Source organism: Neomonachus schauinslandi, chromosome 5, assembly GCF_002201575.2.
Source record: "Neomonachus schauinslandi chromosome 5, ASM220157v2, whole genome shotgun sequence".
Lineage (NCBI taxonomy): Eukaryota > Metazoa > Chordata > Mammalia > Carnivora > Phocidae > Neomonachus > Neomonachus schauinslandi.
In genome coordinates this window covers 137489679-137504410 of record NC_058407.1, presented here as the reverse complement: position 1 = coordinate 137504410, position 14732 = coordinate 137489679, and the positions used below count along the sequence as shown (strand labels likewise).

Sequence of the window (14732 nt, the reverse complement as noted above, 5' to 3'; positions counted from 1 at the left end):
CAGCCGAGGGCAGGACCGCAGTCTGGCCGCGGTGGGCACCGTGTGGCCACCAGGGGGCAGCAGGACCTGTCCCCGGAGCCGTGGCTCTGAGGAAGAGGAGCCCGGGCGTGAGGCGGGCCTGCCCCCCACCCCCCCAGAGGCACGCCTTTGGCCTTGGTCCTTAGCCGTGCGGGAGCCTAACTCTCAGGCCTGTGTTTCCCAAAGCAGTGTTTTCTGAGTCAGCCATCCAGAATGAGTCCTTCCCTTGTCTGTACCCATGACCTTTGTCCATCCCCCGAGACCGTCTATTGGATTCTGCCCTCGTGCATTGTCATACGGGCTCCTGGACTGGAGGGGACCCGCTGAGCACCACGTCCTGCTCCCCTTCGTAGCATCATCCACAAGATAGAACCTTAAACGTGCTGGCTGTTTCGTACACACTGCAGAGCTTGTGTTCTGACCCATATGGGCTAAGCTTTCAAGTTTCTCGGTCTCTTTGGACAAAGACAAAGCTCTGGTGATGTCCCCTTCACTTCCCTGCCCTAGCCTCGCCATGGGGAGACCGTTTTTCCCTTCCGTAACCTTCCCCACTGAACGCTCCTCAAATCAGCGTTTCCTGCTGGTGTGGTGATCGGCCTCCCTGGCCTCTGCAGCTGCTGTTACCTATGGCAGGTGGCCCCGTGGGGGCCCCGAGGACAGCAGAGCTGGCCGAGCCCGGTTGGAGCCCCAAGCACGGATGGCCCCCCTAGGGAGAAAGTGTCAGCTTCAGGTGTGAGTGTCTTCAGATGATTTAAAGCGACTTAGGTTCTCAGGGTGACCGGCTGGCTTAGTCGATGGAGCCTGCGACTCTGGATCTTGGGGTCGTGAGTTTGGGCTCCACGTTGGGCGTAGAGATTGCTTAAGAAAAAATAAAATCTTAAATAATTTGTGTCCCATCACAGGCAAAGTCAGTATTTTGGGCTTTTAATTCTAGCATAATTAGCATACAGTGTTGTCTTAGTTTCAGGTGTACAGTACAGTGAGTCAGCAGTTCCGTATGTTAGTGCTTCATCCCCAAGATAAGTGCGCTCTTAACCCCCTTCACCTGTTTCACCCGTCCTCCCACCCATCTCCCCTATTTTGGGCTTTTTTGTCGTGATAAAGTTAGTATGTTCAAATATTACACAAGTTACAGGCAGAGAATCCCTGCAATCCTATATCGCAGAGGTAACCATTGTAGATTCTTCCAGACTTTTTGTATGAATCAATTATTAACACATTATCTTTGAATCAGAAAATTAGGGTCACACTGCCATTCCTTGTGATTGGCTCCCCACAGACCTTCACATCCTACTCCCTAGGTCCTGGGAATGCAACCTTATGTGGGACTTTGCAGATGTGATGAAGGACCTTGAGGTGGGCAGTGACCCTGGATTGTCCGGGTGGGCCCAGTGTCACCACAGGGCCCTTGTGAGAGATGGGCAGGGGGTACGACCACGGAGGCAGAGATCGGAGGGATGTGGCCACACGCCAAGGAACACTGCCGCTCGAGGAGGTAGGGCAGCTTTTCCCCCAGAGTCTCCAGAGATCATGTCCCTGCTGAGAGCTGGAGTCCAGCCCGAGCTACGAGTTCAGACCTCTGGTCTCCAGAATGGTGCTCTGGCTGCAGGGAGTGGTGGGAGGTGGACGGCACAGGTGAGGGCGATGGCAGGTGGAGGAAAGCGGGTGTATCCTTGCTTTGGAGTGAGTGTCAGTAAGACTTGGGAAGAGAGAGAAGAGTGGTGGTGAAGGAACTGAGGTTTCTGCCGTGTTGGCGCTGGTGGTCCTGTTTGCCGAGGTGAGGTGTCCCAGGCCTCATGTGTCCCCATGCTCATGAGACCTTTCCGGAGTGCCAGCCTGGACAGGGTCCTGTGGTCACGGTCCTCTGGGAAGTGACTGTCCCAAACCACACCATGGACCAGTGATAAGAAGGGTTATTGTGCGTGTGCTGTGCCAAACGCCCAGGTAGGGGGTTGGAGAGTCGGGCAGTATCCTCCGAGCTCCCACTGCCTGCAGGTTTTCCAGCTCGCGGCCCACCTGGTGTACTGGGGTAAGGCCATCATCATCTACCCGCTGTGTGAGAACAACGTCTACATGCTTTCTCCCAACGCCAGCGTGTGTCTGTGAGTATCTCTGGCCGCTGGAGCCCAGGATGGTGCTCCCCACTTGGGCTTGCTTGCTGGCCTCTGCTGTGTCCACGTTCTAATTCTGGGCTGGTCCTGTGCCACGTGGCCTGCCCCGGGCCTGTGCTCTTCCGGCATTCAAAGCCCCCATGCAGGGTCCGGCCAGTGGGCTCCAGATGGGGTGCCTGGTGGGGGGTGGGAGCCTTGATCTTGACTCGGGGGCTCAGAGGGGCTTTGGCCTGTGCCCGTGGCTCCTGCCGTCCGTTGAGGGAAAGCACCTGGGTTCTGTCCTCATGGCACCCATCCTGGGCCACCTGCCGTGCTGCGCCTCCCTGCTGTCCGCCCTGGGCTCGCGGCAAGGGCACAGATGTCAGGAAGCGATGGCGAGGCCTGCTGAGCTCATGGGCACGCTCGCCTCACCTCTCCCAGGTACTCCCCACTGGCCGAACAGTTCTCCCGTCAGTTTCCAGCTCACGACCTGCCCTCCGTCCTTGCGAAGTTCTCCTTGCCCGTCTCCTTGTCAGAATTCAGGAACCCCCTTGCGCCCCCTGTGCAGGAGGTAAGTCGCAGGAGTCCAGGGAGTCCGGGAACCACCCTCCCAGTGTAAGTTCCTTATCCCAGGGCCCGCAGTGCTGCTGTACCCTTAGCCTGGGTTTTGGGGAGGAGGGGGCTTGGCTGTGTAGGTGGTACATGTCACGCCAGGGTGACCCAATAGCTGGCTCCCCAGCCGAGCTACCTGCAGACACTTGGGCAGTCCCAGGTCCCACCCCCCAACCCCCCAGTGGAGCCTAGCCTGGCTGCCGTGAGTGGTTCTCGGGGTTAGAACCGAGTTAAGAGGCCCAGGTGTCCGAGAGTGGTAACCTTTCCTGGGGAGTTGCCGAGTCAGCTTTGTTTTCACTGAACTTGGGCCCTGGCTTCCTGCTCTCTCCCCCTCCATGGTCCAGGAGACCACAGGGTATGTGGGTCTAAGTCCTGGGCCCACTGGTCCCCAGAATCTCCTCATCCAAGAGGATCTGGAGAGGACAGGCCTGGGACAGGCCCCAGTGGGCCTGGGTCCAGGCGAGGGACAGGTGGGGTTGCTGGGTGTGGCAAGGGCTCATCCAGGGAGGCATGAGCATATGGAATGAACTGGTGAGTTCTGGGTCAGGTGCACGCTGGATCCCAGAACGAGCCTCTTCCTCCCTCCTCTGTGCTGAAGGCCCGGAGCTCTGGAACTCTGGGCAGGGACCACAGAGCCAGGTTGGGGCAGGTGTTGGGGCTGGGTGTTCTCAAGGCTTTGTCTTCAGAAGTAAAGTATTTTTTTAAATGAGTGTGAGATCTGTTAGGCAAAACCAGTCCTTAAAAGCAAACCCTTTCCCTTCTCAAGTTGTGAATGAGGAGGGGATCCTGGTTCTTGAGTTCATTCAGATGCTGAGTGTGACAGAGTTCTAAAGGCCGTCTTTCACGGAGCCTTTGGTTTCCAGGAACTGTGCCAGGCCCTGCCAGCTGAATAAAAGCCACACTTTGCATCTGTGCCCTCACTTCCCCCAGCAGAAGCTTCCTAATGGTCCGGATGACGGGTGGATTTTCCAGGCCATGCCTGGGGGCCGCCTTGTGCTTGGTCAAGGGGCTCAGATGGAGCGGGGTGAGGAGCCTGCTTGTCACGTCTTCTGCTTCAGGGCCTGGCATGTGCTCTGGAGTGCTTATGAAGCCCCTTTGTTTTATTTCTTAATTCTAACTATCTTACAGTCCTTTTCAAATTTATTTGGTTTGACCAGGTCATGACCTGCCCATGGTACGTGGTACATCCCTGTTTCCATGCGTGGTCAGCCGTCCCTTCCCAGGGCGGACTCCCAAAGCTGAGCAGGCAGATGTGTGACCTCCCTGCTCACCCATGCTCGAGCTTGGCCTGTTCGGGGCTCCTCACTGGTCCTGCTGAGGGGCCAGCCCCATGAGAGAAGGGTGGAGTCCACACACCTCATCAGGGCTCCCGGTCCAGGGCTGAGGTCCTTCCAGGTTGAGCCAGGCAGAGGACTTCTGCTCTGCGGACAGCTGCCTGCAGCCTCTTTGTGAACAGTGTCCAGGCCACAGTGTGGAGGCCCCCACAGGCCCAGCTCTGTGTGGTGGGGGTCTGAGCGACAGGGCCGAGCTGGGCCTCCATGTACTCGGCCCTTCTTCTTAGCTCTGGGCACGAAAGGCCGGGCACGGGGGCGGCCCGAGTGTGCGGTGGGAGCGCTCCTGTGGCCTTCCCTGGAGCAAGGAGCTGGGCTTGGCCAGCAGCTGAGGGGTCCTTTTCTGAGGTGGGGAGCCTTGTGCCCCGGGGTCAGGCCCCTGGAGCTCATGGACCCCTTGCCTCTGGGATGACTCGTGGGGATCGTGTCTTAGGTCATGGCTCCTTGGTCCTCCCTGGAGGGGAGCAAGGCAGTGGTGGGGGACCAGCCTTCCTCCACTACCCTGGGCCTCGTGCCGCCTGTCCTGCAGACCCAGCTCATTCAGATGGTGGTGTGGATGCTGCAGCACAGACTCCTTGTCCAGCTGCACACCTACGTGTGCCTGATGGCCTCGCCCAGTGAGGATGAGCCCCACCCTCGAGAGGACGATGTCCCCCTCACCGCCAGGGTCAGCGGCCGCAGCCTCAGCACACCTAATGCGCTCAGCTTTGGTTCCCCAAGTAGGTGCCCCCTGCCCAGGGCATCCGTCTGGTGGGTGGGGGTGGCATTTGGGAGGTACTTGGGAGTGGCAGCCAGGATCCTGACATGGGCACTGCTGGGGCTGACCGAGGCGCCCTCACAGGGCCGTGCGTGTGCACACACTCCCGCCCCCTATGTGGGCAGCTGGGCCCTCACACGCACAGCCACCGTCCCCTGCTGAGCAGCTCGCCCCTTGAAGGAGGGCAGGAGACCCCTCTCCGTCGTCTCCTGCACCTCTGTGGCTCTGGGCACCCGAGCAGCCTGGGATCAGAGCAGACGTCCCAGCCTCACTGGGGGATAGTTGAGCCCGCTGTTTCGGGGCCTGTGGGGAGACACTGACTCACGGTCGCTTCTTAGAAGAGCCACTGTGGCCACCGCATGCGCCCAAAGGCCACAGCCCATTGCCAGGCCCTGGGTCCCCCAGGCTTCCCAGGTTCGGGGGAGATGAAGGGCTGGAAGGCTCCCTAGATGAGGCCTGACCTTGATCTTCAAGTTCAGTGCAAGGACCCAGCCTTGCTCAGGGCCCTCCCTTGTCCATCTTGGGACGAGGGGTGGGATGAGCAGGCCTGCCTTGGGGTGTGGAGGCTGCTACCAGAGGGTGTGGCAGCGGATTCCTGGTGGACACGGCACAGCGGGTGCACCAGGGGTGTGTTTGGGCGGCCAGCTGCTCCCTGACCCGTGCCCACCCACAGCCAGCAGTGACGACATGACCCTCACTAGCCCCAGCATGGATAACTCCAGCGCGGAGCTCCTCCCCAGTGGGGACTCACCACTCAACAAGAGGATGACGGAGAACCTGCTGGCCAGCCTGTCCGAGCACGAGCGGGCAGCCATCCTCAGCGTGCCTGCAGCCCAGAATCCCGAGGACCTCCGCATGTTTGCCAGGTGGGCGCAGGGTGACCCACGGCGCTGGGCCAGTTCTAGGGTCAGAACAGCAAGTGGATGGGGACTTACCCAGCACAACCCAGCTGAAATTCACTGATGACCAACGGCAGTTGCTGGTTGCCGTGGCGTCTCAAGCACTGAGGTGTCCCCACCTGGTGCCTGTGCGTGCCCGCTGTGGCCGGCACCATCAGTCGCCAAGACTCCAGGCCTGGTGCCTCTGCCCGTGGGGGTCCCTCCAAGACTTCCTTGTTTCTTGTTACTCCTTCGGAAGCTGCGGCAGGTTCTCATTCTCACAACTGGGAAAACTCTGAGCCCCGGGCTGAGGGCGGTGCTGTCCAGGACCCCTACATCATTGGTGACAAACTTTTGTCACACCCAGCTTTGACTTGGGGGGTTCTGCAGGTGGAGGGTTTTTTGGGTGGGGTGAGGCTGACTGGCAGCAGGCCCCCAGTTAAGAACCGCATGCCAGGTGACTCTTGGAAGCAGCTGGGTCCCGGCCTCTGTGTCAGCCCCAGCCACACACGGCCCCTAGAGCAGTGACCCCATCTGGGCCCATGGCCGCATGGCACTCACTGCCACAGCAGCATGAAGAAGGGAAGCCCCCGGCAGACCTGTCCCCTGCACTTCCCCACCCATGTCAGCATGCCGAGGGCGGATGTGAGCCTCAGGCTCGGGTGGCTCCAGGGGGTGAACAGCTGTGTGTCCTCGCGGACCCACGTCAGGGCACCGTGTGGGCAGCAAGTCCGGGGAACTCACCCGCCCCTGTTGGGGGTGGAGGCCCCAGGATCCCTGCCGGCTCTGCTTAGGTCTGTGGGCAGCTCAGCACTGGTCCCCACCCGTGGCTGTTAGGACAGGGGCTGCCTGGGCTCACGCTGCCCTCCCCCCACCCCAGGCTCCTGCACTACTTCCGTGGCCGCCACCACCTGGAGGAGATCATGTACAATGAGAACACACGGCGCTCCCAGCTGCTCATGCTCTTCGACAAGTTCCGCAGCGTGCTGGTCGTGACCACCCACGAGGACCCGGTCATCGCTGTCTTCCAGGCACTGCTCCCCTGAAGCCAGGCAGGCCGCTGCCCTCCATGTTCTCATTCTCATCCGGCCCTTGAAACAGCCTCAGTGTCCGAGCTCCCAGCCGGAGGGAGTGTCCAGGACTCAGGCCTGCGTGCTTCCCACACACAGATTCGGGCCGTGCGTCTCTCAGACCCTCCTCCCAACCCTGGCCTCGTTCCCTGGCCCCCTCCATTGCTGCCTTCCACACGGCCACCCTGGGCGATAGTCAGAAACGTGTCTGAGGCCAAGAGCGGACGAGAGCCCGGCCCGGCCCCCGCTACAGCTTTCGTGTTCGCCACCAGGAGGCTCATGACCAGGCTGTCACCCGGCCCCTCTTTGACACCTGCCTCACAAGGGCCTGGCCTGGTCCACATCTTGGGGGTGAGTCTGCCCTGGTGCCCCCCACCCTCCCTCACACAGGCCTGAGGAACAGTGCGTCCAGCCTCCCGCACACCCAGGGCCTCCGAGTCCTGTCCTGGAGGGAGGACCGACGGCAAGCACACGTTGGCCATGAGGGCGGCTCTGGCGGAGATACAAGCTGATAAGAGATACTGTTTTCTAGACATGAAGCATTTATTTGGTTCTTAAACAATTAAAAAGCCTTGTCGGAGCGGACCCTTGCTCAGGCCCGTGCGTTCTGCTCAGCTGCTCTGTCTACCACGCTGACCCAGGGGCTGCCCCGGACATAAAAGCGCAGGGGCTTCTGGGCCCACTCTCCCGCACGGCCAACGCCCACTCGGGCTGCCGCCACCACGGCTGGCTCACTGGACCCCGGGGGGCTGCGCTCCAACCACATAGCTTTGTCCGTGGCCAGGTCCCGCTGGTCGAAGCTCTTGTCGATGGCCAGGGCCTGGCACAGCTTGGAGGGGCCGCTGCACAGCTCGCGGTCTTTGAGGGCGCGGCCCGCGGCGCCCCTGCGGACGGTGCTGCGAAGCTGCCGCATGGTCTCCAGGCCCCCCAGGGGCTCCAGCGCTCGCAGTAGGACACACGCCCCATCCCCTGTGGGACACACAGACAGCCTAGAAAGCCGAGCCTCCGCAGGCTGTTGCCCTCCCTACCCCGGGGCACGTCCAGTGCTGCGGAGGTGCTGAGCACCCCTGCGCTCAGTCTCCAGACGTCTGCTGCCTCCACCTCTGCAGACTCGCACCTGCAAGGTGGGCTGTGCCCACGAGGCCCGAATGCCTGACCACTAGCTAGGGAGAGCCTATTCTTTAAGAAGCGTGGTGGGTGCTGGTAGCCGGCCTCCTCCCTGGCTTCATCTGGTTTGGTGGCTGGCAGCACCTGTGAGGCTGGCAAAGGAGATCCCCGAGGGCCAGTCGTCTGTGAGCACGGTCACCCCACCAGGAGGTGGGAGGCAGGAAGGCAGGAAGGCAGGAAGGCCTCAGGAGGCAGGAAGCCTCAGGCCTGGGCCAGATTCTGAGTTGGCCCCAGGGTACCCCATCTGCCTTACCCGCTCGGGTAAGCTGGAACCTTCCAAGCTGGAAGGTCGGCTCAGAACAGCTACCAGTGTGCTCACGCTGCTGGGGGAGCCCTGCCCAGTGACGCAGGGGGAGACCATGCGGGAGGAGATGCCGGCACACAGCCCCTCACTCCCCTGGGATCCCTTCTAGCCCTGGCCCTTTGCGTATCAGTCCAAGCTGCTTCAAGTTTGTTTTCAGTCATGTCTGCACCCAACATGGGGCTCAGACTCACAACCCTTGAGATCGAGAGTCACACGCTGCACCACCTGAGCCAGACGGGCGCCCCAGTCCAAGCTACTTTTAGAGACCAGAGACCGCAGATGGACACTCTGGGCCCCAGGGCTCACGCAGGAAGAAGCATCTGCCCCAATTCCCTCAGTCCTGCATGGCTGGAGACAGTGAGGACCCTGGCCACGAGAACTCTGAGCCTCTAGCAAGGCTGCTCCCCTGACCGGGCCACCCCCCGCCACCCCACCAGGGGGTCTGAGAGGCTCGGGTGGCCAGGCCAGTTTCTGCTCTTGGACCTTGGCCACAAAGGTCTCCCCACTGGCATCTGGGAGCCCCGAGGGGACACAGCAGCCAGGCCCTCTCAAGTAGCCAGCAGCTGACCAGATGCCCCTTAACCAGCCTGTTCTCCAAGGACCTCAAGATACACTCGGGGTACACAAAGCCTTGGAAGTTAGTTCCTTGTGCCTCTGTGATTCCTGGGCTCCTCTCAACCCGCCAGCCTCAGGGCTCCCTGGGGGTGCCACACATGTCCCTCACTGTCCCGCGGAGCCCCTGCACCTGGGATGGAGTGGCCTACTCCTCCATCCCCACACCCCTACCCTGGAATGCATCTGAGTCCCTCATCCTGATGAAAACACGACACCCTAACCTCTTCCTGCCAAGTCTCCCTGTCCTTACCCGCTGGTCCTCCCGTCTACACCACCTGCCCTCCGGGTTGGTTCTGTGCCACCCCCACCCTGAGGGCAGGCAGGCAATGACCATGTCCTTGGCCTCCCCTCCCCTTCACTCTGACCAGATGACCCTTGGCCTTGACTGCACCTGTGTGGTTTCCTGCCCCCACACTGACTTGACCTGGATGGTCACATGGCCATAAAGTAATGCACCACCTCCAATGTCTGCCCTGTCCACTGTATCTCCCCCCACAACCCCAAAATCCTGGGCTTCTCTCCTTCCTTGTTGACCACAGCCCTGGGCAATGCTAGACTCTTGAGTTCAGTCCCACTTCACAAGAGGAGGGGGTTGGTTCTCTTGCCAAAGTAAAGCCAGACAACCAAAGTAAGCTCCCCAGAATGACAAGAGAACCCTACTATCCTCTGATGTCCAGTCACTCAGCTTCACTCAACACCTGCTTTGTTTTGGGCACAGGATCAGTCGCGGGTCCCCTGTAGGCCCTTTAGCCCCTGTGGCTCTGACACTGGACGTGTCCAGCTGTCTCCTCGCTGCAATCACAACTCCCAGGTCATTGGAGTCATTCAACAAATGTGTATGACACACAATATACCAGACCCTAAGCTTCTTACTGGTCTCCTAGAGCATTTGCTCCTCTTGGGATGGGCAGTGGGGAGATTCAACAGACATCCACAGGCTGGGACTGGCTGGCCAGAATGGGCCAGGCGGACCTGCTCCTGGTCAGCAGTGCCGCTGGCAGGACAGCACTGTGGGCTCTTCCTTCTGAGCACAGAGCTTCCAGAAAACAGCCACCCGCTCACAGTGCCCCAGAGCAGGTCTCACAGGGTGAGCAGGTTCTCCTGGGAGCTCTAGACCAGCATCTCTCTGCTCGGCACTACTGACATTTGGGGCCAGAAGATTCTGTGTGGTGGGGGCCGTTCAGCAGCATGCCTGGCCTCCACCTGCTAGACGCCAGTAGCACGTCACCAGCTGGGATGACCACACATCTCTGGACATTGCCTAATGGTACCCCCCCCAGGTGGCAAATCATCCCCGGCGGAGAATGATTCAGACCCCATAACTGACCACCTGGCGAGGCTCTGGCTTGAGCCCAACTCAACCCAAACTGATCTCACCCTCGTTTCCCCACAACCAGCCCCTCCCAGGTCCACCCTGGGTCATAGGAGACACCACCTTTGATCCCTGTGACCATCGGTGTCCTTGCGGAACCGGTCAGCTCTGTGTTCAGGTCAACCCATGACCTCTATCCAGTGGGGGCCCTGGCGCCCTGACGGTGTAGCCAGCGTTCCTGAAAACCTAGCTTAGCAATGACACCTCTTTGCTTAGACACCTGCCCCGGCCTGGTCCTCCCAGGGATCTCCCAGCCACCAACTGAAGGGACCGTGCCCAAGGCCTCCTGTCGCCCCAGCGCCCCAGCACTGCTCACCTTGGCTGGAGACGTTCATGCAGAAGTACATGCCATAGATGATGTACACATACAGCGTTCCTGGCTTCATGAACATGCCACGGTTGCGGGAGGTCTGCCGGCCACCCCTAGAGTGGGCAGCTTCATCCTCTGGCCCCAAGTATGCCTCCGTCTCCACAATGCGGCCGCGGAGCTCTGTGCCGTCATCAAGTCGTCGAACCAGGACCTGTGGGCAGTCCGTCTGCTCAGAGCAGGGAGGGGCCGGGATACACCCAACTGTGACAGCCCACAGCCTGGGCATCATCTCCCCAGTTCAGGGTGCACCAGGGCGCCCAGGTCCAGCCAGGCCCCCCACTGTCCCCTCTGTCCTGTCACCCACCCTGGGAACACAGGCCCTGCTAAGTATCCTGTCCACGGGTGGCAGCTGTCTCAAGCTCCGGCCAGGGCCAGGCTGGAAAGCCAGCACTAGTCAAGTCACACACTTCAAGTCTTCTTGGCGGGGCCCTCCATCTCCCTGCCTCTTCCTCCCCAAGTCCCCTTGGACTTAAATGCTGAGCCTGGGACAGGGCAGCATGGAGGGCACAGGGCGCCAGTGCTGTCCCCACACAGCTGCCCAGGACGCCTTCCACCTGGACTGACCACAAAGGACCGTCCTCCTCAGCTCCCATGCACCTGGCTCTGAAAGGCCCGAGCAGCAGGACCAGCTGCCCTGCAGTGGCCCCGGCCTGGACCACGGCCCCAGGTGTAGCCAGCGCCACCAGGAACGGGTCAGTGCAGGCAGCCCGCCCGGGAGAGGAGCCAGCTGCAGGTGGCCCAGACAGCACCCCGGGCAGGGGTGAGGCCCAAGGGGACAGAAGGGCCAGCTGAGGACAGGGCAGGGGCTCTCAGGTCAGCAGGGCACCTGGGAGAGCAGTCCAGGCCACAGGGGACCAGGGCGGGCCTGTGGAGCGCTGAGTGTGCCAGCGAACTGCGTCTTCCTCGGCCTGAAGCCTTTCCGCCTATTCCTTGGCTACGTGACAGTACCTGTCCCAGAAATGCCCGTGCCAGGGGGACAGCGGGCTGGTCGAAAAACTCAGATCCCAGCTGTGCAGAGTGGCTTTTTGGGCTTGAGAAGTAGATGCTGCGCTGGGGGCTCAGGGCTGCAGGCGGCCCCAAGCAGGGCTCCAGAGGGGCAAGCATCTGGGCTCTGTCTGGTGGACTTGGATGCCGTTCTGCCTCCAACAGCCGCTGCTTTTTTTGCCCCATTCTGCGGGAAAGCTGTAATGTGAACAGACAAAATAAATCTCCTGAATAGGTTTTGCGGTGAAGTCAGAGTGGAGGGACTGTATTCGACTGCCGGCCTCATCTGTCAAACGGAGGCATCCCCTTCGGGGGTTGTAACAGTGCCAACGGAACGCGATACCTGATGTACTCGGCCCTGTGCTGGGCCCCCAGAGGCTCGGGAAGTGCCTGCGCGGGAGGACAGGCTGTTGGTGGCATCGAGAGAGTAGCCACTCTGATCCACACACTGTCCACATGCAGAAGATGCACAGGCTGATGGTAGAGGGCTGCAGGGCCTGAGGAGGGGACAGTGGGGGCTCCAGCCTAGGGCAGGAGGGCTGGTATCCTCATTCCCACTCATGATGTGGACCCCAAACAAACTTCTCATCTTGTTTCTGGAACCCAGCCCTTTGCACTGACCCTAACCAGGAGTTAATTTTTTATATTTAAGTAATCTCTACACTCAAACATGAAGCTCAAACTCATGACCCCAAGATCAAGAGTTGCATGCTCTTCCGACCGAGCCGGCCAGGTGCCTCCCTAACCAGGAATTTAAAAGCACAGCCATGACCCTGATAGGGTTTGGCCAAGGAACGTTTGTGGTTTGTGGGTCATTGTGTCTTCCACAATCCTTCCCACCTGGCTGATGTGTTGGTAGGGCTCCCCTCCTCAGAATGGCCAGGAAGGCCTGACACACACAGGTCGGGGAGCACCAGGCTGTCTTCTTTGCTCCAACCCAAGTGCTCAGGGCATGACCCCTGGTGAGTCCCCAACTGTCCTCTCTCTCATGACCCAGGATGTCATAATGATAAGGAGCAAGTGGGGCAAAGGTGAGTTCTCCCAAGGGACAAGACCTAACCTCCCACCTGCTGCCACGCAGCCCGAGAAACCTGACCACACACACTCAGCTGTTCTGGGACCAGCTGCTACAAGTGGGAGAAGATGAAGAGCAGGTGAGCACTAGGGCCTGGAAACACCCTCCGCAAGGGCTGGTTTTCAGTAGTACCCACATCTCCTTGGCATGAGACAGACCCATTATTTTTAACATAAGTGCTGACGTTCCAGATCGAAAGGAGACTGCTAGTCTACTGAGAGTGGACACTGACGTGACCGTCTCTGCAGCCCAGCCCATCTGCCAGTACCCGCCACGGGCTCAGACGCTGGGACGCTGCCACCTGGAGTTTGGCCCCCTGCCTGCCTCATGGCACTCGGGTCATGCTGGGTGGTGAGGGACTCACAAAACTGCGCAGGCACTGAGGCTCAGAGAGGCCTCAGTTTCTCTATTATAGACCTAGAATCTGAACCTCACAGGCCTTCATGGCGGTTTGGCCGCAAGACTAAGTAGCGGGTGACCCTGCTGTTGCACTCAAGAGCGAGCACTGTGTCAAATCGTGTACCTGGGCACCTCACATGCATCCCTGGCCCTGGTTAGAAATGAGGGCCCCCTAAAGAAAGGGCTCCAGAAAATGACCTCAAGTGTCTGTGCCTCTGTTTCCTCATCTGTAGAAAGGGACCAAGTTATCTGTGGCACAAGGTGGTTAGGAGGAAAAATGAGAGAAGTCTGGCCGGCACGTGGCTGGCATACAACAAGCACTCCATGAACGTTAGCAAGAAACACCCTCCTTCCAGGATGTGTCCAGGCAAAACCTGGGGACTAGGCTCTCTGGCAGAGCGGGTCCAGCCGGCGGAGGGCAGGAAAGAGCCTGGCCTGGATGTGGGTGTCCAATGGACCCAACAGCCTTCCATCAAAACCCGGGCAAACAAGGGTTAGTAACTACGGAGAGAACACTGATCCGGCTGTGACTGGCGCTGAAGTGAGGAGCGTGAGAAAGTGGCCCCTTGGGCTAACCCAGGTCACTTCTGTCGCAGCCTGGCCCCCGGGGAGGACATGTCTGAGCTGGGCCTCAGTGCAGCGCATTCAACCAGGAAATCGGGGTCGGGGGTTCCTTCCAGACGTCACTGGCAACCTCGGGTCGGGCCTCGACTTTCCTAACAGCAAAGGGAGCGGCCGAGCCGGGGCCGCCACGCCGGTGGGCGCCCGTCTAGGGACTGCAGCCCCCGTCAGGGGCCGGCGCGCACGTTACTGGTTTTCCCCGGGTGCTCGCTCAGCGCTGGTGCCACTGCGGGGGAGATTGCCCCCCCCGGAGCCCGTTCCTCCCTCGGCCGCAGCGCGGGGCGGCCGTGCGCGCAGCCAGAAGCGCGCGCACCCGGGCGCGCACTCACCTGGGCCGCGCCGCGCGCCGGCATCCCGCGGCTCGGGCCGGGCTCGGGGCGCACGGATCCGCAGCGCCGGGAGCCCCCCGCCCGCCCGCCCAGAGGCGACCCCGGAAGTGCCGCCGGCGCCTGCGCGGAGGAGGACGGAAGCTCGGGGAGCGGCGGCGAGCGCGCGCACCGATCCGCCCCCGGAGGAGGGGCCGGTCGGTGGGGTGGGGGGGCTCCTCCCATCCTGGACAAATGCCCGGGGGCTGCCGGGACACTTGTGGCGTGAGGCGGGGGGGAAGCGGCTGGGGTGGGGGCGACAACCCCCGCAGCCTGGTGCTCCTCCCAGTGACCTGCGTCCCGCCCCCACGAGCACGGTGGTCCCTGCACGGCCGCCAGCCAGTGGTCGGACCCCCAAGAGGACTGGTCCGTCACGAGTCTTGCTTAGGTCCTCGAGGGGCCCCGGTTGGGGTTGGGGGGGTGGCCCGCAGACGGTTCGGTGGGTGACAATGGAGTGAGCGTGGGGGAGGTGGCGGCGGAGCCCCGGTCCTCGGGACACGCCTTCCTGGACTGCGGAGGGGTTTTACTTGCTCCCGACCTCCGGGAGGCACTTGTGGGGAGAGGACATGGGAAGTGGGCCAGGAAGCGGATGCCAGACTTAACCGGAAGCCCCTGCCCCCTGCCCGGGTCATCATCACGGGCGGGTCCGGGGATTCTGTCCGCCGTGGAGCCCCCACCCCTTCTGCCGCCCAGAAATGCCCAGA

The 14732-nt window shown here is 61.1% G+C and overlaps 2 protein-coding genes across 4 annotated transcripts in view; one reads left to right on the top strand and one right to left on the bottom strand.

Moving 5' to 3' along the window:
• NPRL3 (NPR3 like, GATOR1 complex subunit) overlaps positions 1-7332 on the top strand; it is a 37778-nt gene extending 30446 nt beyond the window's left edge. For all 3 annotated transcript variants that reach the window (XM_044915028.1, XM_044915029.1, XM_021697976.2), the window contains 5 exons: positions 2014-2120; positions 2550-2679; positions 4581-4770; positions 5482-5674; positions 6567-7332. In XM_044915028.1, the coding sequence (XP_044770963.1) occupies positions 2014-2120; positions 2550-2679; positions 4581-4770; positions 5482-5674; positions 6567-6732 (786 nt within the window). In that variant the 3' untranslated portion in view covers positions 6733-7332. The remainder of the gene's footprint in view (positions 1-2013; positions 2121-2549; positions 2680-4580; positions 4771-5481; positions 5675-6566) is intronic.
• On the bottom strand, positions 7284-14116 carry MPG (N-methylpurine DNA glycosylase). The gene is made up of 4 exons (XM_021697975.2): positions 13993-14116; positions 11533-11766; positions 10531-10735; positions 7284-7725 (listed from the first exon to the last, which is right to left on the bottom strand). The coding sequence occupies exons 1-4, from the start codon at positions 14014-14016 to the stop codon at positions 7349-7351; spliced, it is 840 nt and encodes a 279-aa protein (XP_021553650.1). The 5' UTR covers positions 14017-14116; the 3' UTR covers positions 7284-7348.
• Positions 14117-14732: the final 616 nt, after the last annotated feature.

Coding starts and splice junctions, on each gene's coding strand:
- MPG (XM_021697975.2), bottom strand. CDS start 14,016: ATGCCGGCGCGCGGCGCGGCCCAG. Junction 10,736..11,532: donor CACGGGCATTTCTGGGACAG/GTACTGTCACGT, acceptor GACTGCCCACAG/GTCCTGGTTCGACGACTTGA. Junction 7,726..10,530: donor CATGAACGTCTCCAGCCAAG/GTGAGCAGTGCT, acceptor TGTGTCCCACAG/GGGATGGGGCGTGTGTCCTA.